Genomic DNA, 27,387 nt, shown 5'->3' on the forward strand with positions numbered 1-27,387 from the left:
AGCTGGGCAGGTCGGACAAGTCCGGACAGGTCAGGGGATCGAGTTTCTGGAGGTTAGAAGCTAGGATGAGGTGGGGGAAGGGGAAATGAGGAAACTGTTAAAATCCACATTGATGCCCTGGGGTTGAAGTGTTCCGAGGCGGAAGATGAGGCGTTCTTCCTCCAGGCGTCTGGTGGTGAGGGAGCGGCGGTGGAGGAGGCCCAGCACCTCCATATCCTCGGCAGAGTGGGAGGGGGAGTTGAAATGTTGAGCCACTGGGCGATGTGGTTGATTGGTGCGGGTGTCTCGGAGATGTTCCCTAAAGCGCTCTGCTAGGAGGCGTCCAGTCTCCCCAATGTAGAGGAGACCGCATCGGGAGCAACGGATACAATAGATGATATTAGTGGATGTGCAGGTAAAACTTTGATGGATGTGGAAAGCTCCTTTGGGGCCTTGGATGGAGGTGAGGGAGGAGGTGTGGGCGCAGGTTTTACAGTTCCTGCGGTGGCAGGGGAAAGTGCCAGGATGGGAGGGTGGGTCGTAGGGGGGCGTGGACCTGACCAGGTAGTCACGGAGGGAACGGTCTTTGCGGAAGGCGGAGAGGGGTGGGGAGGGAAATATATCCCTGGTGGTGGGGTCTGTTTGGAGGTGGCGGAAATGTCGGCGGATGATTTGGTTTATGCGAAGGTTGGTAGGGTGGAAGGTGAGCACCAGGGGCGTTCTGTCCTTGTTGCGGTTGGAGGGGTTGGGTCTGAGGGCGGAGGTGCGGGATGTGGATGAGATGCATTGGAGGGCATCTTTAACCACGTGGGAAGGGAAATTGCGGTCTCTAAAGAAGGAGGCCATCTGGTGTGTTCTATGGTGGAACCGCTCCTCCTGGGAGCAGATACGGCGGAGGCGGAGGAATTGGGAATACGGGATGGCATTTTTGCAAGAGGTAGGGTGGGAAGAGGTGTAATCCAGGTAGCTGTGGGAGTCGGTGGGTTTGTAGAAGATGTCAGTGTCAAGTCGGTCGTCACTGATGGAGATGGAGAGGTCCAGGAAGGGGAGGGAGGTGTCAGAGATGGTCCAGGTAAATTTAAGGTCAGGGTGGAATGTGTTGGTGAAGTTGATGAATTGCTCAACCTCCTCGCGGGAGCACGAGGTGGCGCCAATGCAGTCATCAATGTAGCGGAGGAAGAGGTGGGGAGTGGTGCCGGTGTAATTACGGAAGATCAACTGCTCTACGTAGCCAACAAAGAGACAGGCATAGCTGGGGCCCATACGTGTGCCCATGGCTACCCCTTTGGTCTGGAGGAAGTGGGAGGATTCAAAGGAGAAATTGTTAAGGGTGAGGACCAGTTCGGCCAAACGAATGAGAGTGTCGGTGGAGGGGTACTGTTGGGAACGTCTGGAGAGGAAAAAACGGAGGGCTTGGAGGCCCTGGTCATGGCGGATGGAGGTGTAGAGGGATTGGATATCCATGGTGAAGATGAGGTGTTGGGGGCCGGGGAAACGGAAGTCTTGGAGGAGGTGGAGGGCGTGGGTGGTGTCTCGAACGTATGTGGGGAGTTCCTGGACTAGGGGGGATAGGACAGTGTCGAGGTAGGTAGAGATGAGTTCAGTGGGGCAGGAGCATGCTGAGACAATGGGTCGGCCAGGATGGTCAGGCTTGTGGATCTTGGGAAGGAGGTAGAACCGGGCAGTGCGGGGTTCCCGGACTATGAGGTTGGAAGCTGTGGGTGGGAGATCAAAGTAGACTCGCCAACTTTAAGAGCATTTAAATGGTCCTCGGACAGGCATATGGACGAGAATGGAATAGTGTAGGTCAGATGGGCTTCAGATTGGTTCCACAGGTCATCGCAATATGGAGAGCTGAGAAAATAGCCTCAAGTTCCTCAGCCTTTCCTGCACTGTAATGTTCTATGTTCTAAAGTCAACCAGGGCCAGTGGGGAATATAAAGAAAGCAGGAAAGAAGTCAAGCAGGGAATTAGGAGAGCAAGAGAGGCCATGAAATGATCCTTGCAAGTAGGGTTAAAGAGAATCCCAAGGCATTCTATACATACATTAAAAACAAGTGGATAACTAGGGAGAAGGTAGGCCCACTCAAAGATAAAGGAGGGAACTTGTGCTTGAAGGCAGAGGATGTGGGAGAGATCCTACATTAGTATTTTGCATTGGTATTCACCCAGGAGAAGGATATGGAGGGTAGTGAGATTAATATGGAGCATGCTTATATGCTAGTGCATTTTGAGATCAAGAAAAAAAGTGGTGTTGGGTCTCTTGAAGAGCATTAGTTGGCTAAGTCCCCAGGGCCCGATGGCATAGATCCCAGGTTATGAGAAAGGCAAGAAAGGAGATTGTTGGGGCCTTGACCAAGATTTAGTATCCCTGCTTGCCACTGGAGAGGATTGGTGAGTAGCTAATGTTGTTCCTCTGTCCAAGAAGGGAAATAGGAATAATTCAGTAACTATACATTGGTGAGTCTCACATCAATGGTTGGGAAGCTGTGGTAGAGAATTCTCAGGTACACACATTTGGAAAGGAATGGCCTAATTAGGGACATTCAGCATGGTTTTGTTGCGGGACAGGTCATGTGTTATTAACTTGACTGAACTTTACGAGGAGGTGACAAAGGCGATCGATGAGGGTTTAGCAATGGATGTCTACATGGATTTTAGTAAGGCTTTCGACAAAGTCACTCATGGTAGGTTTATCTAGAAGATTAAGATGTATGGGATCCAAGGTGACTTGACCACATGGATTCAGAATTGGCTTGCCCATAGAAGGTAGAGTGTAATGGTGAAAGGGTGCTTTTCAGCTAGAATTCCATGATGAGAGGTGCTACAGAGGAATCTATTCTGCGTCCTTTGCTGTTTGTGACATATATAAATGTCTTGGATGAAAATGTCGATGGGGGGGTTAGTAAGTTTGCAGATGATGCAAAGATTGGTGGAGTTGTGGATAATGTAGAAGGTTGCCAAAAGGATGAGGCAGGATATCGATCAGTTGCAGAAATGGGCGGAGAAATGGCAGATGGAGTTTAGTCCAGATAAGTGTAAGGTGCTGCACTTTGGGAGATCAAATTTTAAGGATAAGTATACAGTTAATAGCAGAGCTCCCTGAAAGTGGCCACATAGTCAGATAGCGTGGTAAAGGCAGAGTATAACATGCTTGCCTTTATTGGTTAGGGAATTGAATACAAGAGTCATAGTATCATGTTGCAGCTTTACAAGACTTTGGTTAGGCCACACTTAGAGTACTACGTTCAATTCTGATCAACACATTACAGGAATGATGTGGAGGCTTTGGAGAAGCAGCAGACAAGGTTTACCAGGATGCTGCCTAGATAAGAGGGTGTGAGCTATAAGGAGAGGCTACAAAAAATTTGGGTTGTTTTCTCTGGAGTGGTGGAGGCTGAGGGGAGACTTGTTAGAAGCCTATAAAATTATGAGATGTATAAATCGGGTTGACAATCAGAATCTTTCCCCCCCCCCGAGTTGAAATGTCTTATTACTAGGGAGCATGCGTTTAGTGTTAGAGGGAGTAAGTTTAAAGGAAATGTGAGGGGCACTTTTTTTCTTTACATAGAGAGTGGTAAGATCTTACTTTCCAATTTACATCCTCACTCTCCATACTCATCTATAGAACCTCTTCCTTGTTTTTGAGGACCATGACCACTGGCTGTTCACCATCCCCCTTCTGAATGCCCAACAGCCTCTCCAGGACATCCTTGACCCCAGAACAAGTGAGCCAATAGCAATCCTGGATGAAAATGTGTTGCTGGAAAAGCGCAGCAGGTCAGACAGCATCCAAGGAGCAGGAGAATCGACGTTTCAGGCATGACCCCTTCTTCATGCCCGAAACGTCGATTCTCCTGCTCCTTGGATACTGCCTGACCTGCTGCGCTTTTCCAGCAACACATTTTCAGCTCTGATCTCCAGCATCTGCGGTCCTCACTTTCTCCCAATAGCAATCCTGGAGTCTCATTTGCAGGCACAGAAACACTGGCCTGTTTCCTTTCCTATTAAATCTCCTGTCACCACCCTGCCAGTCTTCTTCCACCCCTCTTGTACACCACAGCTAGAAATGGTGGCACACCTGGCTCTATGCCTTGAGAAGTTGTTTCCCCCAACCAAATCCAAAATGATATATTTGTTAGACAGGGAAACTGTCACAGGGACTCATGCGCCACCTGCCTTTATCTCCAGTGCTTGGTAGCCACTATCCCATGCTGCTTGTGAAATCATTATCTTTAATGCAACTAGCTCACTCAATGTGGTGGGACAATCTCAACATCATGCTGCCTCACACAGTGTCCACCCACAGCTGCAGCTCTGAACTACAGCTTGACACATGTCCTGCACACATGGTCACCAGGGACATTGGAAGTGTCCACAGCATCCCACAGAGTGCAGAAAGAGCATATCACAAGTTCATTCTTTGCTGTCATTATTTCAGATTGAGTGCAGGAAACAAAATGATCTTTGGAGGTTGTGAAGGGGTAGAGAACAAGGGGTCACAGGTATAAATTCATTTGTGATAGAAGCAAATGTGAGGTGAGAAAATACACTTTTTCATACAGCAACTCACTTGTCTGGAATGCGCTACTCAGAGGTGTGGTGGAGGCAGCTTCAAGTTAGGCATTCAAGAGGGCACTGGATGATTATTTGAATGAAAACAATTGTCCAGAGCTATGGGGAAAAGGCAGGGAAATGACAAAGTCATAATACTCATTTAGAGAGCTGGTGTGGGCACAATGGGCTAAATGGCCTCCTTTAGCACAATGTCAATTCTATGATTCTAGATACTAAGGTACAAAAAGCCAACAAAAATAGTTTTAAGTTTTAACTATAAAAGAAAGAAGTTATATTGAATTTGTACAAACAACTGACTGGGCCTCAGTTGCTCGCATTATCTTCCATCCTCTGAGTTTTGTTTATTAGATCTGATTGAATCATGAAATAATTGAGATAACATTTAAAAACAGTAACAAAATTCTATTCAAAGTACAACTATGTGACTCTTAACTTACTTGCTAACATTAACGCTGACACATGCAAATTCCTCTTTAAATGGTGCACTTCCAAGATCCCAAGAAATAGAAACTTCCACCTGCCATTACAAAAGATTATCAGAGTAAGAAAGTAAGCCATAATAAATCTGGTGAAAGCAGCAGATTAGAAACATTAAAGATCGAAAATAAGTGCCATTAAATTTTCCCTGAACCGGAAATGATATTTGGAGACAATGCCTAGCCAGTGTTTACAAATAATCAGGGTGTAGGAGAAGATGGCTGGGTAGCAGTGGAGACTAATTCAGTAGGAAAATAAGGTGCAACACTAAGGAGAACCAGTGATGCTTCAAGTCTATCCTATTTAGCCATTTGATTGCTTCAGTAGTTGGCCCTCAGAGGTGCTGCCTGCTGTCCTCTGCAAGGCAGCAGCAGGTACCATTCTAGCTATGAAGGCAACACATCACCTTGTAATGCTCAACACTACTAATTGGGTAATGAGCTTGCCTCTGACACAGTTAAGGCATTTATATTTACAGATGAAATTATGTGAGCATTACAGATACAGCAGGTGATTGGGACCTGAAAATTATTCAGGTGCTGGGTTCCTTAATTTGAGTTGTAAATCAAGCCCAAAATATTTGAGAGAGATAGAGAGAGGTTTGTCAAGTGTTCAGACATTTGGGAGATTATTTATAATGGGGAAAATAAGAAGCTGTTAATTTCAGTCAGAAGAATAGAAAAAAAATATTATTTAAATTAATTTGTTGATGAACTATTAACGAAGTTCACTGGAGGAGAAGGCTCCACGTACATACCCATCCTCAATAATAGAAGAACTCAGTACATCAGTGCAAAAGCTAAGGCTAAAGCATTCACAACAATCTTCAGCCAGCAATGCCAAGTGGATAACCTATTTCTGCCACCTTCAGTGGTTCTCAGTCTCAGATACCAGTCTTTAGCCAATTCAATTCACTCCACCGAATATCAAGAAATGGATATTGCACAGGTTAAAAGCCTTGACAACATTCCAACAACATGACTGAAAGACCTGTGTACCAGAATTTGCCACACCCATACACAAGCTGTTCCAGTACAGCTACAACACTGGCATCTACCCGAAAAACTGGAAAATTGCCCAGATATGTCCTGTACACATAGAGCAGGCCATCTACTGCCCCAGCAGTCTACCATCAATCATCAGTAAACTGATAAAAGGTGTCATAAACAGTCAAGCAACACTTTCTCAGCAATAACCTGCTCAGTGATGCCCATTTGGATTCCGCCAGGGTCACTCAGCTCCTGACCTCATTACAGCCTTGATTCAAACATGGACAAAAGAGCTGAATACCAGAGGTGAGGTTAGAGTGATGTCCATGACGTCAAGGTCATGTTTGACCCTGTGTGGTATCAAGGAGCCCTAGCAAAACTGGAATCAATGGGAATCTGTAGGCAAACTCTCCACTGGTCATAGAATCATAGAGACATACAGCACAGAAACAGACCTTTCAGTCCTACCAGTCCATTGCTGACCATAATCCCAAACTGAACTAGTTATACCTGCCTGCACTCGGCTCATATCCAAATGAAACATATCCAAACACTTCTTATTCGTGTATTCTTCCAAATGTCTTTTATATGTTGCAACCATATCTGCATCCGCCACTTCCACTGTAAACTCGTTCCACACATGAACCACTCTCTGTGTAAAAATATCGCCCTGATGCCTTCATAAACCTTTCTTCTCTCACCTTAAAAATATGTCCCCTAATCTTGAAATCTCCCGCCATAGGGAAAAGACACCTGCCATTCATCTTCTCAATACCCCTCATGATTTTATAAACCTCTGGAAGATCACCTCTCACCTTCTTCTCCAGTGAAAAAAGTCAATAAGTCCCAGTTTATCAGCCTCACCTTATAACCCAAACCCTCTACTCCAGGCAACATTCTGGCAAATATCTTCTGAACCCTGCAGTATTACCCTGGCACATAGGAAAATGGTCGTTTAGCTCCAGGACATCTCTGCTTTCTTCAGGGTAGTGTTCTAAGCCCAACCATCTTCAGCTGCTTCATGAATGGCCTTCCCTCCAATACAAGGTCAGAAGTGAGATGCTTGCTAATGATTGCTCAACGTTCAGCACCATTTGCAACTCCTCAGATACTGAAGCAGTCCAGTTCAATTACAACAAGATCTTGGGGTGACAAGTAGCAAATAATATTCATGCTAAATAAATGTCAGGCAATAACTATCTCTAATAAGAGACAACAACCACTGCTTCTTGACATCCAATGGTGTTACCACTGAATTTCCCATTAGAGACATCCTGGATGTTATCAGTAACCAGAAAATCAACTAGACTCATGATGTAAACACTGGCTACAACAGCAGGTCACAGGCTTGGAATATTCCAGCAAGTGACTCACCTCCTGACTCCCCAAAGCCTGTCCACCAATTAAAAGGCACAAGTCAGGAGTGATGTGGAGATGTCGTGTTAGAATGGGGTGGACCAAGTCAGAAGTCACATAACACCAGTGACTTCACTTGATGAAGGAGCAGCATTCAGAAACCTTGTGATTTCAAATAAACATTTTGGACTATAACCTGGTGTCATGTGACTTCTGATGAGGTCAGAAGTGTGATGGAATACTCCCCACTTACCTAGATGAATGCAACTCCAATAATACTCAGTTAAAAATCACAAAACACCAGGTTATGGTCCCACAGGTCTCTTTGGAAGCACTAGCTTTCGGAACGCTGCTCCTTCATCAGGTGGTTGTGGAGAATAAGATCATGCAACGTAGAATTGATGGTAAAGGATTACAGTGTGATGCCACTGAAATGATATATTGAAAAAAACTGGATTGTTTGTACGGTCCTTCATAATTTAGAATGACCATTTCATATGTAAATCCCAGAACATTTTTGAAGTTACATTCTCAAGACAGCTTTAACAACAGGTGCCATTTCAGCTCAGATACTGCATTGAAGGTGTGAGGTTAAAGTCTGTCTGTGCCCCAATGCTCAGACTGATTCCATTTCTGAAGTGAGATTTACAGAATCTTGCATGGATTTATGCAGTTTTTGAGCAAATTAAAATGTATTTCTGCAAGTAGAAATTCAGCCCACAAACTATATTGATCCATCTTGAACAGAGTGGCGAGGAGAGAGGGCGGAGAGAAGTGAGGGATGCCAGGTAGGTCAGTTTTTCCCACTTAAAAAGCGATTTACCTCAGGATTCGGGCCTCTATTTTGAACAAAGCGGCAAGGAAAGGATTGACAGGAGTTTTTGTGGTTAGGAACGGGACTCCCGGAAGGTATGTTGCCTCCCCGATGCCAGGGTCCGGAATGTCGCCGATCTGGTTGACAGGATTCTGAAGGGGGAGGGGGAGCAGCCAGAAATCCTGGTTCATATTGGCATCAATGACATAGCCAGGAAAGGGACTGAGGATCTGAAAAGTGACTACAGAGAGCTAGGTTGGAAGCTGAAGAGCAGGACGAGTAGAGTAGTGATCTCAGGTTTGCTTCCGGTGCCATGAGATAATGAGGTTAGGAACAGTCAGCAAGTGCAGCTTAACATGTGGCTGTGAGGCTGGTGCAGGAGGGAGGGCTTCACATACTTAGACCATTGGGATATTTTCTGGGGAAGGTGGGATCTGTACATGAAGGATGGGTTGAACTGAACTGGAGAAGCACAAATGTTCTGGGTGGGAGATTTGCTTGTGTGGTTAGGGAGGGTTTAAACTAGTTTGGCAGGGGGGTGGCAACCATAGCTACACATCTGAGAGGAGGGCAGTTGTAGATGGGGCAGTGACAGGATGTAGTGAATCTATCGGGAAGGTTTTTCATGTGGTGAAACAAACAGATCGGTTAAAGTGTATCTGCTTTAACGCAACAGGTGTCAGAAATAAGAGTGATGAACTTAGAGCATGGATCAGTACTTGATTCTGCAATGTTGTGGCCATAACAGAGATTTGGGTTTCACAGGGGCAGGAATGGTTGCTAGATATTCCAGAGTTTAGTTTGTGGGCGGCACGGTGGCACAGTGGTTAGCACTGCTGCCTCACAGCGCCAGAGACCCGGGTTCAATTCCCGCCTCAGGCGACTGACTGTGTGGAGTTTGCACGTTCTCCCCGTGTCTGCGTGGGTTTCCTCCGGGTACTCCGGTTTCCTCCCACAGTCCAAAGATGTGAATTGGCCATGCTAAATTGCTCGTAGTGTTAGGTAAGGGGTAAATGTAGGGGTATGGGTGGGTTGCGCTTCGGCGGGGCGGTGTGGACTTGTTGGGCCGAAGGGCCTGTTTCCACACTGTAAGTAATCTAATCTAATCTTAGAATGGATAAAAAGAACAGGGAGGGTGGAAAAAGAGGAGGGGGTGTAGCATTGCTAATTAGAAAGTGCATCACAGCTACAGAAACGAAGGTTGTCAAGGAAGGTTTGTCTACTCAGTCAGTATGGGTGGACGTTAGGAACAGCAAAGGAGCAGCTGTCTCATTGGGGGCTTTCTACAGACTTTAACTGCCTCACATTTACCAAAGCCATGGAGGGGGAAAGGAGCAGTTACCATGGGAAGATATTTATTTGGGGAAAAGGAAACTATGATGCTATCAAACAGGAGAAAGTGAGGACTGCAGATGCTGTAAGATCAGAGTCGAGAGTGTAATGCTGGAAAAGCACAGCAGGTTAGGCAGCATCTGAGGGGCAACAGAATAGATATTTCAGGCATATGCCCTTCCTGATGAAGGGCTTATGCCCGAAACGTCAATTCTCCTGCTCCTCGGATGCTGCCAGACCTGCTGTGCTTTTCCAGCAGTACACTATTAGACAGGAGTTCTGAAGTATAAATTGGGAGCAATTGGTCCACAGAAAGGGCACAGCAGACATGTGGAGACTGTTTAAGGAGCAGTTGTTGTGAGCGATGCACAAATTTCTTCCTCTGAGACAGGCAAGAAGAGGTAAGATTAAGGAGCCTTGGATGGCAAGAACAGAGGAGTTTCTCGTAATGAAGAAGGCAGCTTACGCAAGGTGGAGGAAGCAAGGATCTAGCACAGCTTTAGAGGATTACAGGCTTGCTAGAAAGGAACTCAGAAATGGACTGAGAAGAGTCAGGAAGGGGCACAAAAATGGCCGGTGAGAAGGAGTAGGAGAACCCAAAGGCATTTTACTTATACGTGAGGAATAAGAGAATGATTAGGGAGAAGGTAGGGCCAATCAGGGTTGCAGAGAGAACGTGTGCGTGGAGTCTGAGCAGATAAGGGAAGCCCTAAATGAGTTTTTTGCTTCAGTTTTCACTAAGGAAACGGACCTTGTTGTGAATGAGAACTTTGTGGAGCTAGGAAATAGGCTTGAACAGATCAAGACTGATGAAGTTGATATGCTAGAAATTTTGGCAAACATTAAGATTGATAAGTCCCCAGGGCCAGACCAGATTTATCCTAGGTTGCTCCAGGAAGCGAGAAAGGATGTTGCTAAGCTGCTGGTGAAGATCTTTGCTTCCTCACTCTCCATGGGAGTTGTACCGGAGGATGGGAGGGAGGCGAATATTGTTCCTCTTCAATAAGGGCAATAGGGAAATCCCTGGCAATTACAGGCAACTACTGGCAAACCCCGGTCAGTCAGTCTTACGTCTGTGGTCAGCAAGGTTTTAGAAAGAATTCTGAGGGATAGGATTTATGACTATTTGGAAAAGCATAACGTGACTAAAGGCAGTCAGCATGGCTTTGTGAGGGGCAGGTCATGCTTCACAAATCTTATTGAGTTCTTTGAGGAAGTGATGAGACAGGTCGATGAAGGTTGGGCAGTGGATGTGGTGTATATGGACTTCAGCAAGGTTTTGATAAGGTTCCCTACGACTTGCTCATTCATAAAGTCAGGAAGTATGAAATATATGGAGATTTGGCTGTCTGGATTCAGAATTGGTTGTAGATGGAAGGTATTCTGCCTGGAAGTTAGTGGTGAGTGGTGTTCCACAGGCTCTTCTTTATAGTTTTTATAAATGACTTGGATGAGTAGGTTGAGAAGTGAGTTAGTAAATTTGCCAATGACACAAATGTTGGAGGTACCGTTGATAGTATCGAGGGCTATTGCAAGCTGCAGCGCGACATAGACAGGATGCAGAGCTGGGCTGAGAAATGGCAGATGGAGTTCAACTTGGATAAATACAAAGTGATGCATTTTGGAAGGTTGAACTTGAATGCTGAGTACACGATTAAAGACAGGATTCTTGGCAGTGTGGAGGAAGAGCTGGATCTTGGTATTCAAAAGTGCATCAATCCCTCAAAGTTGCCACCCAAGTGGATAGAGTTGTTAAGAATGCATATGATGTTTTGGCTTTCCTTTACAGGGGATCGAGTCTAAGAGCCATGAGGTTTTGCTACAGCTCTACAAAACCCTGATGAGACCACACTTGGAAACTTGTGTCCAATTCTGGTTGCCCTATAAAAGGAAAGATACGGAGGCTTTGGAGCGGGTGTAAAGAAGGTTTACCAGGACGTTGCCTGGACTGGAGGGCTTGTCTTACGAAGAGAGGTTGACTAAGCTTGGACTCCAAAGAGAGGTAACCTGATCGAGGTATACAAGGTAATGAGAGACATGGATAGAGTCGATAGCCAGAGACCTTTCCCCAGGGCAAGATTGATTGGCATGAGGGGTCATAGTTTTAAGGTATTTGGAGGAAGGCATAAAGGAGACGTCAGAGGTAGGTTCTTTACACAGAGAGTTGTGAATGCATGGAATGTGTTGCCAACGGTGATGGTAAAAGCAGAGTCATTAGGGACATTTAAGCATCTGCTGGACATGCACATGGACAGCAGTGAATTGAGGGGTGTGTCAGTTAGGTTATTTTATTTTGGATTAGGAATAATCCTCAGCACAACATTGTGCGCCGAAGGGCCTGTTCTGTGCTGTACTTATCCATGTTCTATGATCTACATGCTTGTGCATGCAGGTGAGACAGATTGAGTATGAGCATGTGGGTGTGTGTGTGTGCCTGAGTATTCATTCAAGATGCCAGCAGTGAACCCAATGAGCCCACTAACGAACCAGAACAGTCATCAAAGGGATTCGTAGAGGAACGACCAAAGAAGGAGTCAACCTGGACCCCAACAGAGGGCCGTTGCCCTGGGCTTGAGATGTATGCTGAAACTGTCAGGAAATATATAAATGCCAGATTCATTAGCTGCACCGGAGGAGAAATTGAGGTCTGCAGATGCTGGAGATCAGAGCTGAAAATGTGTTGCTGGAAAAGCGCAGCAGGTCAGGCAGCATCCAGGGAACAGGAGAATCGACGTTTCGGACATAAGCCCGGGCTTATGCCCGAAACGTTGATTCTCCTGTTCCCTGGATGCTGCCTGACCTGCTGCGCTTTTCCAGCAACAAATTTTCAGCTCATTAGCTGCACCTACAAGGTAAAGCAAAACAGCATACGATCACAATACAACGCCGTCCATGCTCTCAAAACCAATCGCAACATTGTCATCAAACCAGCAGATAAAGAAACCATCGTCATTCAGAATAGAACAAATTACTGCAAGGAAGTGTACCGACAACTGTACAACCAGGAACATGACAGGCAACTATCAGCCGATCCGATCAAACAGCACACCCGTGAACTAAAAACATTGATCAGGACTTTAGATTCAGTCCTTTGGAGTTCCCTATGTGACCTCATCCCATGTATTTCTCACATAGGCAATTTCTACTGCCTTCTGAAGATGCGCAAAGCCAACATACTAGGCTGTCCCATCGCATCAGGCAGTGGGACCCTATGTGAGAACCTCTCTGGCTATGTCAAAGGCATCTTGAAACCCATTGTACAGAGAACCCCCAGATTTGTCATGTCACTACCGATTTCTTATAGAAACTCAGCACCAGTCAAACTGGGAACATTCCTCGTCATAATGAAGGTTTCACCACACCACACCAGCATCCCCCACAGTGAGGGCATCGGGGCAACAGCCTCAGTAGTTAATACCAACAACTGCCATTCTCCGAGCACTGTCCTACAACTCATCTGTTTCATCCTCGACCACAACGTTTTCACCTTTGACAACCATCTCTTCATCCAGACACACTGAACAGCCATGAGGACCAAATTTGCATATTATAGAGTCATAGAGGCATAGAGATGTACGGCATGGAAACAGACTCTTCGGTCCAACCTGTCCATGCTGACCAGACATCCCAACGCAATCTAGTCCCACCTGCCAGCACCCGGCCCATATCCCTCCAAACCCTTCTTATTCATATACCCATCCAAATGCCTTTTAAATGTTGCAATTGTACCAGCCTCCACCACATCCTCTGGCAGCTCATTCCATACACATATCACCCACTGCGTGAAAAAGTTGCCCCTCAACTCTCTTTTATATCTTTCCCCTCTCACCCTAAACCTATGCCCTCTAGTTCTGGATTCCCCGACCCCAGGGAAAAGACTTGTCTATTGTTCCTATCCATGCCCCTCATAATTTTGTAAACCTCAATAAGGTCACCCCTCAGCCTCCGATGCTCCAGGGAAAACAGCCCCAGCCTGTTCAGCCTCTCCATATAGCTCTAATCCTCCAACTCTGGCAACATCCTTGTAAATCTTTTCTGAACCCTTTCAAGTTTCACAACATCTTTCCGATACGAAGGAGACCAGAATTGCATGCAATATTCCAATAGTGGCCTTACCAATGTCCTGTAAAGCCACAACATGACCTCCCAACTCCTGTACTCAATACTCTGACCAATAAAGGAAAGCATACCAAACGCCTTCTTCACTATCCTATCTACCTGCAACTCCACTTTCAAGGAGCTATGAACCTGCACTCCAAGGTCTCTTTGTTTAGCAACACTCCCTAGGACCTTACCATTAAGTGTACAAGTCCTGCTAAGATTTGCTTTCCCAAAATGCAGCACCTCGCATTTATCTGAATTAAACTCCATCTGCCACTTCTCAGCCCATTGGCCCATCTGGTCAAGATCCTGTTGTAATCTGAGGTAACCCTCTTCGCTGTCCACTACACCTCCAATTTTGGTGTCATCTGCAAACTTACTGTACCTCTTATGCTCGCATCCAAATCATTTATGTAAATGACAAAACGTAGAGGACCTAGCACCGATCCTTGTGGCACTCCACTGGTCACAGGCCTCCAGTCTGAAAAACAACCCTCCATCACCACCCTCTGTCTTCTACCTTTGAGCCAGTTCTGTATCCAAATGGCTAGTTCTCCCTGTATTCCATGAGATCTAAGCTTGCTAATCAGTCTCCCATGGGGAACCTTGTCGAACGCCTTACTGAAGTCCACATAGATCACATCTATCACTCTGCCCTCATCAATCTTCTTTGTTACTTTTTCAAAAAACTCAATCAAGTTTGTGAGACATGATTTCCCACGCACAAAGCCATGTTGATTATCCCTAATCAGTCCTTGCCTTTCCAAATATATGTCATATAGAGTCATCCTGTCCCTCAGGATTCCCTCCAACAATCTGCCCACCACTGAGGTCAGCCTCACCGGTCTATAGTTCCCTGGCTTGTCTTTACTGCCCTTCTTAAACAGTGGCACCACGTTTGCCAACCTCAAGTCTTCCGGCACCTCACCAGTGACTATTGATGATACAAATATCTCAGCAAGAGGCCCAGCAATCACTTCTCTAGCTTCCCACAGAGTTCTCGGGTACACCTGATCAGGACCTGGGGATTTATCCACCTTTAACCGTTTCAAGACATCCAGCACTTCCTCCTCTGTAATCTGGACATTTTGCAAGATGTCACCATCTACTTCCCTACAGTCTATATCTTCCATATCTTTTTCCACAGTAAATAAATATGCAAAATATTCATTTAGTATCTCCCCCATTTTCTGTGGCTCTACACAAAGGCCGCCTTGCTGATCTTTGGGGGGCCCTATACTCTCCCTAGTTACCCTTTTGTCCTTAATGTATTTGTAAAACCCTTTGGATTCTCCTTAATTCTATTTGCCAACGCTATCTCATGTCTCCGTTTTGCCCTCCTGATTTCCCTCTTAAGTATACTCCTATTTCCTTTATACTCTTCTAAGGATTCACTCAATCTATCCTGTCTATACCTGACATATTCTTCCTTCTTTTTCTTAACCAAATCCTCAATTTCTTTAGTCATCCAGCATTCCCTATACCTACCAGCCTTCCCTTTCACCCTGACAGGAATATACTTTCTCTGGATTCTTGTTATCTCATTTCTGAATACTTCCCATTTTCCAGCCGTCCCTTTACCTGCGAACATCTGTTCCCTGGTGGGGTCTACCACAAAGCTTTTTCAAAAATAAACGTGTAGATAGTCCAAAAATTTCCTTTCTTGAGATCCGCTACCAACCTGATTTAACTAATCCACCTGCATACTGACCAAAAACAGTACACAAAAGAGCAGGCTCTTCAGCCCACCACACTGAGCCAATGCATGATGCCTTTCTAAACTAAAAACCTTTTGTCTCTGCAAAGTTCATAGCCCTCTATTCCCTTCCTCTCTCTATATATATTTGGCAAACTGCCTCTTAAATGTTACCATTGTATCCACCTCTCCCACCTTCTAGCAGTGCATTCCAGCAGTTACCATCTTTGGCATAAATAACGTATCTCTTATTCTCCTTTAAACTTACTCCTGTTTTCCTTAACTAATGCCCCCTCACAATTGACATTTATACTCTGGGAAAGAGACTCCAACTATCCACCTTATCCATGCCTGTCATAATTTTGTGCACTTGGTGTCATAGAGTCATACAGCAATACATCATGGAAACAGGCCTTTCAACCCAAAATGGCCCATGCTGACCACGGTGCCCACTCAGCTAGGTCCAATTGCCCACATTTGATCCATATCCCTCTAAACCCTTCCCATCCATGTACCTATCCAAATATTTTTAAAATGTTGTTATTGCACCTACCTCAACAACTTTCTCTGGCAGCCTATTCCATATACGCATCAGTGTCTGCGTGAAGAAGTTGCCACTCAGGTCCTTCTTAAATCTTTCCCCTCTCACCTTAAACCTACACCCTCTAGTTTTCAGTTCCCCCATCCCTATATGCATTCATCCTATCTATGCCCCTCATGATTTTATATATCTCAATAAGGTCAACCCTCATTCTCTTACATTCCAAGGAATAAAGTCCTATCCTGGCCAACCTCTCCCTCCAACTCAGGCCTTCTAGTCCTAGCAACATTCTCATAAATGATTTTTGAGAAGATGTGTTGCTCAGGTTGATGATAAGTATGTAAGTTAACTCGTTGACCTTGAAGGTTTGATTTCAGACGTTTCATCACCATACTAGGTAACATAATCAATGAGAGTCTCCAGTGACGTGCTGGTGGTATATCCCGCCTCACTATTAATAGGTCTTGGTTTCTTAAGTTGGGTGATGTCATTTCTGTTTTCTTTCAAGGGAAGGTAGATAGGATCTAAATCGATGTATTTATTGGTGGAGTCCTGGTTAGAGTGCAATGCCTCTAAGAATTCTCATGCGTGTCTTTGCTTCACCTGTCCTAGGATGTCTGTATTGTCCCAATCAAAGTAGTGTCCTTATTTATCTGTATGTATAGAAACTAGTGATAGTGGATCATGTCTTTTGGTGGCCAGTTGCTGTTCATGTATCCTGGTGGCAAGTTTCCTACTAGTTTGTCTGATGTAGTGTTTTTTTTAACAGTTCTTGCATGGTATCTTGTAAATGCCATTAGTTTTGCTGGTAGTATCTAAATTTACAAAAGAGGAGGAGAACAACAACAGACTCCCATTCCCAGACATGACAGTTGAATGTACAGTTAATGGAGAGCTTCAAACTAGTGTCTACAGAAAATAACAAACACAGACCAAATACTTAACTTCAGAAGCAATCATCCTAACACCCACAAATAGAGCTGCTTCAAGACGTTATTTCAATGAGTGACATTATACTGCAGAATCCAAGAACTACAAAAAGCTGAAAAAAAAATAATGTTTTCAAGAAAAACGGGTACCCAATAAACACAATCCATTGATTCCTCAGAAACAAACCCAAACAAGCAGACACAACGCAACCAAAAACTATAGCCACATTACCTTACATCAAAAACATATTAGAAATGACTTCCAGACATCTCAGACCTCTTGGCATCATGGTAGCCCACAAACCTACCAACACATTTAATCAGTGACTAATGAACCTAAAGGATCCATTCGATACTTTAGTTTATTTACAAGATACCATGCAAGAACTGTAAAAAACACGATTTCGGACAAACTAGTAGGAAACTTACCACCAGGATACATGTCTACCAACTGGCCACCAAAAGACATGACCCACTATCACTATCCTCTCCAACAACTTGATTACCACTGATGTCAGGCTCACTGGCCTATAGTTTCCTAGCTTGTCTTTGCTACCTTTCTGAAACAACGGGACAACATTAACTATAAGCTTTTTTCCAGGGTGAAGGATTCAATAATGAGAGGTCACAATTTCAAGGTGAGAGGTGAAAAGTTTAAGGGGGATACATGCGGCAAGTATGTTACACAGAGAGTGGTGGGTGTCTGGAACGCGTTGCCAGCAGAGGTGGTAGAGGCAAGCGTGGTAGATTCATTTAAGATGCATCTGGACAGATGCATGAGTAGGCAGGGAGCATAAGGATACAGATGCTTAGGAATTGGGCGCCAGGTTTAGACAGTAGATTTGGATTGGCTCAGGCTTGGAAGGCCGAAGGGCCTGTTCCTGGGCTGTAAATGTTTTTTGTTCTTTGTTCTTTGTTTGTTCTCACCTTCCAGTCTTTCCGAACTTCACCGATAGCTAAAGTTGAAGCAAAAATCTCTGCAATTTCATCCCTAGCCTTCCACAATGTCCGAGCATGGACTTGATCAGGCCAGTGGGATTTATCCACCTTAGTGCTCTTTCAGGCTGCAAACACCTCCTCTCTGGTAATGTGTGTATGGTCTAAAACATCCACACTTGTTTCCCTTATTTCCCTAGCATCCAAGACTCTCTCCTCAGTAAACACTGAAAAGAAATATTAATTAAAAATCTCCCCATCTCCTGTGGCTCCACAGATAGACGGCCATGTTGATCTTTAACAGGACCTATTCTCTCCCTCGTCACCCTTTTACTATTAATATATCTGTAGAGCTTCTTGGGATTATATTTAACATTATAACAAGACCATAAGACCATAAGATATCTGCCAGATCCATCTCATACCCTCTTTTTGCCCTTCTGATTTCCCTTTTAATTGTGCTCCTACACTTTTTAATAGTCATCCAGGAATTCACTTGAGCCCAATAGTTTAAACCCAATGCATGTCTTCTTTCTCTTCCTGACCAGAGCCTCAATATTCCTCATCAGCCAGGCATGCCTCAACCTGCCAGCTTTTCCATTCACTCTAATAGGGACATACTGTCCCTGGACTCCTGATATCACACTGCTAAAAGTCTCCCATTTGCCAATCATTCCCTTTCCTCCAAACAGATTCACCCAATCAACCTCTGCTAGATCCTGCCTAATGGCCCCAAAATTAGCCCTACTCCAATTTAGTACCTTAACCTGATGACCTCTCCTATCTTTTTTCTATAACTGTTAAAACTAAGAGAGTTATGGTCACTGCACCCAAAGTGCTCTCCGATTGACACTTCAGTCACTTGCTTGACCTTTTTTCCTAAGAGGAGGTCCAATGTTAAGATTAGATTAGATGAGACTCCCTACAGTATGGAATCAGGCCCTTTGGCCCAACAAATCCACACTGACCCTCCGAAGAGTAACCCACCCAGACCCATTCCTCGACATTTACCCCTGACAAATGTACCTAATATTATGGGCAATTTAGCATGGCCAATTCACCTGATCTGCACATCTTTTGGATTGTGGGAGGAAACCGGAGCACCCGAAGGAAACCACGCAGACACGGGGAGAATATGCAAATTACACACAGTCGCCTAAGGTGGGAATCGAACCCGCGTTCCTGGTGCTGTGAGGCAGCAGTGTTGACCACTGAGCCACCCCAAAATGTTGCACCTTCTCGAGTAGGGCCCTCTACATATTGATTTAGGAAACTTTCTTGGACACATTTGACAAATTCAACTAGATCCGGACCTTTTACACTCTGGGTGACCCAGTCAATACAGGGGAAATTAAAATCTCCAATCAATACTACTCTGTTAAGAGACAGGTATCTGCAATTTCTCTACACATCTGCTCCCCTAATACTCGCTGACTATTTGGGGATCTACAATACAATCCCAACATAGTGACCATCCTTTCTTGTGTCTAAGTTCTAACCAGTTGGCCTCATTTGATGAGCCCTTAAGAATATCCTCTCTAGGCACTTGTTGTTATGTGCTCCCTTATCCTCCCCCTCCTTGCTTACTTGTACTTCTATCATGCCTGAAGCTTTTGTATCTTGGAACACTGAGCTGCCAGTCCTGTCCTTCTCTCAGCCATGTTTCTGTTATGGCTATATTATCTCAGTCCCCTGAGACAATCCATGCTCTGAGCTCAGCTACCTTACCAGTCAGGCCTCATGCATCGAAATGAATGCACTTTAAACCAGAATCTTTTCCCTCCTTTTACTGTGCCCCAGCTATCCTGAATAGTAAACTTGCTTTCGGTGGCTAATGCATTCTCCCCAACTTCTCAATGGCCCCTCTCTTATTCAGAGTCCCACCCTCCTGCCAAACTAGTTTAAACCCTCCTGGGTAACACTAGCAAATCTTCCCACAAGGATATTGGTCCCCCTCTGGTTCAAATACAACCTGTTCCTCTTGTACAGGTTACCTCTACCCCAGAAGAGATCCCAATGATCCAAAAACTGAAAACCCTGCCTCCTACACCAGCTCCTTAGCCATGCATTCATCTGGCCTCTCTTTCTATTTCTATCCTCACTAGCGCGTGACTCTGGGAGTAATCCGATGATCACTACCCTTGAGGTCCTGCTTTTTAACTTCTTACCTAACTCCTATATTCAATTCACAGGACCCCATCCCTTTATCTCCCTATATCATTTATACTGATGAGCACAATTATCTCTGCTTGATCGCCCTTCAGAATGTTCTGCAACTGCTCAGAGACATCCTTGACTCTGGCACCCAGAAGGCAACACACCATCCTGAGGTCTTCTTGTGGCCACAGAATCTCCTGTCTGTCCTCCTCACAAGTGAATCTCCTATCAGTATCGCCCTGTCCAACTACACCCTTTCCCTCTGAGTCTCAGTGCTGGTCAATGATGCTCTGATTTCCCCATTCCCCTACATTTAACCCTTCACCGAACACTACAGGCAATTTAGCATGGCCAACTCACCTAACCAGCAAATTTTTGGACTGTGGGAGGAAACTGGAGCACCCGGAGGAAACCCACTCAGACAAGGGGAGAATGTGCAAACTTCACACAGTCAGTCGCCTGAGGCGGCAACATTGTCATTGTTCCTTCCCCCTTCATCTATACATCCAATCCTGCAAAACACCTGATCACTAATGGACACCCTATGGACAGTCCTAGGATCCCAATGATCTCATGATGTTTATCAGACATTGTAATCATTGGGATCTTACACTGTATCTTATTAATTCTCATTCCAAAGTTAATAGTTATATCCCTTTGGACATTTCCCAGACTCTCTTATCTCTAAGGACTGCTTGAATTCTGTTATTCATTTTATTCTTTGCTATCCCTATCAAGTTCTGTTACTCATCTTATATTTCCTGCTGTCCTAATCACAGAATCAAAAGCGTTAATTCTTACTGTAAATTGCTATAAGATTCCTAATATTAATTCCACTATAAAGTTGGTTACATATAGAGTTTTATGTTTATACCTACGGTTAGCATTCTTTAGCTAATGAGTTGTGAGCAGTTTTGGTCCCATGAGACCTTGAAGGCTTAGTTAGACACCCTTCTTTATCTTGCAGGTGCATTATAACTCATTCTAGTCAGACATTGTCTTCTGGGATATAATTTACTGCCCCATCTCTGACTAATTCTTTTTACCTAATAAAACAACATCTTTCTCATTGATAAGACTAAAACTCAATCACTTCAAAGCTCAGTGAATTTGTCTGATCTCTGAGATTTTTACAAGTCATAATCCCACCCTTATCATCTATTTCTATTATTGTGGAATCCTATTTTTCTCTTTAATGCTTGTTACAAATTTCAGGCTGCCTGCTCTTAGATATTTCTTGTCAAACTGTCTCCTACAGACTTCTGCAGCTGCTGTTTGTGCAGAATTCCCTGTATACTAATTTGTAAGATTCTTTGTTCAAAGTAGATCCTGTAATGTGAGATAACTCCGCCTCAAAGTTACCACTGTTCTAACTTATGACCTCATTTAAATGCTAGAGCAGGCATGCTAATTCTGTTACTGCAGCCATATTTAGGCCAGTGGCAGGCACTGTAGAGGCCATATTTATGCCACTCTGATCAGGGGCTACCTCAATACTAGCCTCCATTGGTCAAAGCATGAATTATAAAAATTGGCAAATCATGTTACAGCTGTGTAGATGTTTAGCTTTGGAATATGGTTTACAGTTCTGGTCACCACACTAACCAGAAGGATGTGGAAGCTTTGCAAGGGTACAGAAAGATTTATCAGAATGTTGACTAGTTTGGAGGGTATTAATTCTGAGGACAGATTGAACAAACTTGATTTGTTTTCACTTGAATGTTGAATAATGAGGGGCAATCTGGTAGAGCAGTTGTTAAGAGAGTGGGCCAGTGTTCGAGTGGAAGTGCTGAGGCCTTTGCTTGAGGAGGCTGTGCAGGCATACAGGTAAGAGCTCTTTAACTCTACATTCTTTCTGTCTAGACTGAAGGCAGTGGGGATGGCAGTTAGGGTCGTGACATGCTCCTTTTGCAGCATGTGGGAGATCAGTGAGACTTCCAGTGTCCCTGGTAGCCATCCTTGTGAGAAGTGCTTCTGGCTGCATCTCCTGACAGACCGCATTCGGGAACTGGAGCTGGAGCTGGATGCACTCAAGATCATGCAGGGTGTACAGAATATCATTGATAAGAGCTACAGTGAAGTGGTCACTCCTAAGGTGCAGGCTACAGGTAGCTGGGTGACCACCAGAAGAGGAAAGTGGAGGGAGGGCATCCAGTGCAGGGTTCCTCTATGGCCATTCACCTCAATAACAGATACACCTCTTTGGATACGGTTGAGGGGTGGGGGGATGACCTTTTAGGGGCTAGCAGCAGCAATCAGGTCACAGTGGCCACCTACATTCTCCTCCAATTTGATTTACATGTATTATAAACAATAGGGATCCCAGCACCGATCCTTACACAACACTAATGGTCATAGATCTGCAGTCAGAAAAACACCCTTCCAACTCTGTCTTCTAATACTAAGCCAGTTCTGTATCCACCTTACCAATCCACCCAAGACCCAATGTGACTTCAACTTCCCATTATTATTGTAATAATGCCTTTCTTACATGCCTTTTCTATCAAGAGTGTGGTGCTGGAAAAGCACAGCAGGTCTGGTCAGCATCCTGCTGTGCTTTTCCAGCACCACACTCTCAAATCTGATCTCCAACATCTGCAGTCCTCACTTTTTCCTATGCCTTTTCTATTTCCTGATTTATTTTCTTCCCACTTCTGTAATGTAAAAGAAACAAAAACAAGAAGGCATAGGTTTCAAATAATGTGCAAAAAAACTTTTTCACACAGATAGAAATTTGAGGGTGCATACATGAGGATCAGTGGCCGGCACAACATCGTGGGTGAAGGGCCTGTTCTGTGCTGTACTGTTCTATGTTCTATGTTCTTCTATAGTTGTTAATGTATGAAATGCACTGCCTGGAAATATAGTGCAGTAGGTTAAATTGAGGCACTGAAAAGGGGATTGGATTTTTTTTGGCTAGAAATGGTGTGTCGGAATATGGGGAACAGGGAGGAGATTGGCATGAGATAAGATAGTCAGACTAGATAATAGAGTCGGTGCAGAGATGGTGGGCCAATGGCCTCCTTCTGCACCATGATAACCCTGTGATTCTGTTATTTGTCATTCTTACCTGGCTATCTACATGTGACTCCAGACCCACAGCAATATGGTTGACTCTCAACTGCCCTCTGAAATGGCCTAGCAAGCCATTCAGTTCAAGTATTTTTAGGGATGGTCAGAAGTGCTGGCCCAGCTGATGCCCATATCCCATCAATAAATTAAATTAAGCAAAATATGAAGACAATACTCCCCCACAACTGCTATGTCGCCTTTGTTAGAAACTCTAATAATTTTTTGTTTAATGCACTGTCCAATGCATGACTACTGTTGGAGAAAAATAAACTACTCTGACCAGTGTTTTTTGACCCTTGCTATTCTTAATTTCTATTCATACTAACTCTGCTTCCTGATTTTGAGAGACAATATCCTTTTCCGCTAATCTCCTAAATGAATCCTTAATTATCAGGCAACGCAACCTCTTTTTCTATTCTTTTTGAGTCATTTTTGAAATGTTATGTACACTGAAATATTTGTTTCCCATCCTTGATCACTTTGTAGTTATATCTTTGTGACAGTAATTAGATTTAAACCACATATGTCTCTTTTTGTCATTGGTTCATCTGTCTTATTACAGATTGCCTGTACATTCAGATAAAGCAATTTCAATTTTATTTTTCACAACTATCCTCTGCATGGATCAAACTCTCTGATGCACTACTTGAATTAAACTCTCTGCTGCTTCTGGTCCCATCAACTTGTATTAGCCACATTGATAGGCATCACTATTACCTCAACGTTTCTGTTTGGGTTTCTACACATTTTTTCACCTGAATCCTTCCTTATCCTTGTAGTTCAAGTGCATTCCCCCTATTCTGATCATAGTAATCAATGTAATATTATGTTTTGGCATTCAGTTCCCTTTCTGTCACACTCTGATTATTTATATTGCATCCCCATATTAATACCTTGTATTTTGACTTTGACTTGCATTTTGGTAGAAGAAATATGAGAGACCAATACAGGCTCAAAAAGCACAACATTTGGGGGGAGTACAGGAGTAGAGGAACTTTGGGGTTCAAGTACATAATTTTCTGAAGGTGGCCACACAAGCTGAAACAGCTATTAAGACAATTTATCAATTCCTTGAGTTTATAAGTAGAGGCACAGAGTAAAGAAGCAAGGAGATGATGCTTCACCTCTGCAAGTTATTGGTCAGACCACAGTTACAGTATTGTGTACAATTCTAAGCACTTTATTTAGGGTTGGGTGTAGAAGTCCAGTAAAAAGTGCAAAGGAGATTTACTAGAATGATATGAAGAATGAGGAATTTTTGATACGAGCAAAGATTAGAGAAATTAGACTTCCCAAAGAATTAGTCTGGTTACTCTGCCTAGTTAAGTTAAATCAAAGTTCTGATAATATGGAAATATCTGTACATAAATCTGGTTTTATGAACATCTGTCGATATGCCTGAGGGTAAGGAGGGTGTTTTTTATATGTTACTGTTGTTATAAAATGTTATATTGCGGTCTCATGTACATTTGCTTGTTTTCAGTGAAGAATAATGAATAGGGTGTCAGTTTGCTCACTGAGCTGTAGGCTTGATATCCAAATGTTTCATTACCTGGCTAGGTAACATCATCAGCGGCGACCTCCAAGTGAAGCGAAGCTAGTGTCTCCTGCTTTCTATTTAGATATTTGTCCTGGATGGGGTTCCTGGGGTTTGTGGTGATGTCATTTCCTGTTCGTTTTCTGAGGGGTTGATAGATGGTATCTAGATCTATGTGTTTGTTTATGGTGTGGTGGTTGGAGTGCCAGACCTCTAGGAATTCTCTGGCATGTCTTTGCTTAGCCTGTCCCTAGATAGATATGTTGTCCCAGTCGTATTGGTGGTTTTTTTCATCCGTGTGTAGGGCTACGAGGGAGAGAGAGTCGTGTTTTTTTTGGCTAGCTGGTGTTCATGTATCCTGGTGGCTAACTTTCTTCCTGTTTGTCCTACGTAGAGTTTGTGGCAGTCCTTGCATGGAATTTTGTAGATGACGTTGGTTTTGTCCATGGGTTGTACTGGGTCTTTTAAGTTTGTTAGTTTTCTGTCATCACAAAATGAAACAAGATGGAAGAGACATTTAACATCATCAACAACACCCTCACAGGCATAAAGTTCACCAAGGAGGAAGAAACCGACAACAAACTCGCATTCCTGGACGTCACAGTTGAAAGAAAGGACAACGGAGAACTACAAACTTGCATATACAGAAAACCGACAAACACTGACCAAATACTTAACTACACCAGCAACCATCCCAACACACACAAACGAAGCTGTATCAGAACACTATTCCAACGAACCACCACACACTACAGCACAGACAAAACAGAGGAGAACCACCTATACAACTTATTCAAGAAGAACAGATACTCAAAAAATACAGTCCGCAGATTCCTCAGGAACAAATCACGACAAGCAGACCTAACACAGCCAGAAACCCTAACCACCTTACCATATATCAAAGAAGTCTCAGAAATGACAGCCAGACTACTAAGACCCCTTGGAATCCTAATAGCACACAAACCCACCAACACTCTCAAACAAGAACTAACAAACTTAAAAGACCCAGTACAACCCATGTACAAAACCAACGTCATCTACAAAATTCCATGCAAGGACTACGACAAACAGGAAGAAAGTTAGCCACCCAGGATTCATGAACACCAGCTAGCCACAAAAAGACACGACCCCCTCTCCCTCATAGCCCTACACACGGATGAAAAAAAAAACACCATTTCGACTGGGACAACACATCTAGCCTGGGACAGGCCAAGCAAAGACATGCCAGAGAATTCCTAGAGGCCTGGCACTCCAACCACAACGCCATAAACAAGCAGATAGATCTAGATGCCATCTATCAACGCCTCAGAAAACGAACAGGAAATGACATCACCACAAATCCCAGGAACCCCATCCAGGAGAAAGATATAAATAGACAGCAGGAGACAACAGCTTCGCTTCACTTGGAGGTCGCCACTGATGATGTTACCTAGCCAGGTAATGAAACGTCTGGATATCAAACCTACAGCTCAGCAAGCAAACCTACACCCTGAGCTACAAACTTTCACAAACCTTGCAAGAATAATGAATGTCTGGTGCTTATTTAAATTTCAACAAATTAAAATATGCACAATTATTTCACTACTTACTTGTGAATTCCTCTTGAACACTGGATGAAAAATCTCACAATTTAGGAAGGATAAGGAGGACGTGGCTTGATCTGTGCATTTAACATCTGCAAGCTGAGAAGAATTTAAAAGGATTAAAGGATTAGGTGCAAAAATACACGAGGTCAAGTGATGAAACTCAGAATTCCGATTCAATTCTCTGATTTCAACATGATTGAATCACAATTTGTTTTGCAGACACAATGGTAACCCATATGGCACTATCAAAGACAAATACTTAAAGGGTCGATGCTGAAATGACCTATAGACATAACAGGAACTGATTGATCTTCACTCACTCCGAATGCTGATTCATTGTCCCTTCTAGAAAAGGAGAACATAAACACATGGGCAAGGAAGAGAACTTGGTTCAATCTACCATAAAAATCCTGGAGATTCCTGGATCTCAAACCTAACTGGACTAATCACACAGACTCTGTGACAAAAGCAAAGTACTGCAAATGCCAGAGATCTGAAATGGAAACAGAAAGTGTTGGAGAAACTTAGCAGGTCTGGCAGTTCCTATGGAGACAGAAACAGATGTAATGTTTCAAATCGAATGATATTCTTCTTTGGGGTTCTCTCACCACAGATGCTGACAAACCTGCTGAGTTTCTCTAGCATTTGCTGCTTTTAAAACATAGCCACAGTGTGTATGAGTGCAGGTCATAGACCATGAAATCTGTGATGAGTAATTTACCTTCTGGCTCCCCATATCCTGTCCATCATCTACAAGGCACAGGTCAGGAGTGAGAGAAGAAATTTCCCACTTGCCTGGAGGAGTATAACTGGAACTGCACTCAAGAAATTCAAAACGATTTAGGTCAGAGGAGGTTTTGTCACCTTGCTATGTGATATCACCAGTGGATCTTTAATAAGGCGTTGGTGGTCTGTCCAATCTGGTATTTATATGTCGCTGCTTGTCAGTACTTCCGGTTGTATATCAAAGTGGTTTGTATACAGGGTCCAGTTCAATGTGTCTATTGATTCAGTTCCAGGTGGAGTGCCAGGTTTCAAGGACTTCTCTGGCATGTCTCTATTTTGCCTGTGCTAGGATAGTTACATCATCCGAGTTCAATTTGTGATCATCATCTGTGCGGTTGGAAATGAGAGTGCTGGTTGTGTCTGGCAGTGGCGAGCTGATATTTGTGCACTCATATGGTCAATTTTCTTCTTGTTTGTCCTAGGTAGTGTTTTAATAGCCTTTGCAGGGTATCTTGTAAATAAGATTCATCCTGTTGGATGTGGGTGTCGGATCTTTAACTTTTGAGGAACTGGTGGAAGAT

At 43.9% G+C, this 27,387-nt stretch overlaps 1 protein-coding gene across 3 annotated transcripts in view; it reads right to left on the reverse strand.

The window, feature by feature from the left end:
- LOC122561888 (integrin alpha-E-like) overlaps positions 1–27,387 on the reverse strand; it is a 397,374-nt gene that overhangs the window by 118,244 nt on the left and 251,743 nt on the right. For all 3 annotated transcript variants that reach the window (XR_006315137.2, XM_043714220.2, XM_043714221.2), the window contains 2 exons: positions 26,084–26,176; positions 4,995–5,074 (listed from right to left, as the gene is read on the reverse strand). Coding sequence is in view for 2 of the 3 variants with exons in the window: in XM_043714220.2 (XP_043570155.2) it covers positions 4,995–5,074; positions 26,084–26,176 (173 nt within the window). In the remaining variant the exon portion in view is untranslated. The remainder of the gene's footprint in view (positions 1–4,994; positions 5,075–26,083; positions 26,177–27,387) is intronic.

The sequence above is a fragment of the Chiloscyllium plagiosum genome, unplaced genomic scaffold (genome assembly GCF_037043375.1).
Source record: "Chiloscyllium plagiosum isolate Xiang-an unplaced genomic scaffold, Cpla_swu_hap1 HiC_scaffold_31, whole genome shotgun sequence".
NCBI classification, from domain to species: Eukaryota; Metazoa; Chordata; class Chondrichthyes; order Orectolobiformes; family Hemiscylliidae; genus Chiloscyllium; species Chiloscyllium plagiosum.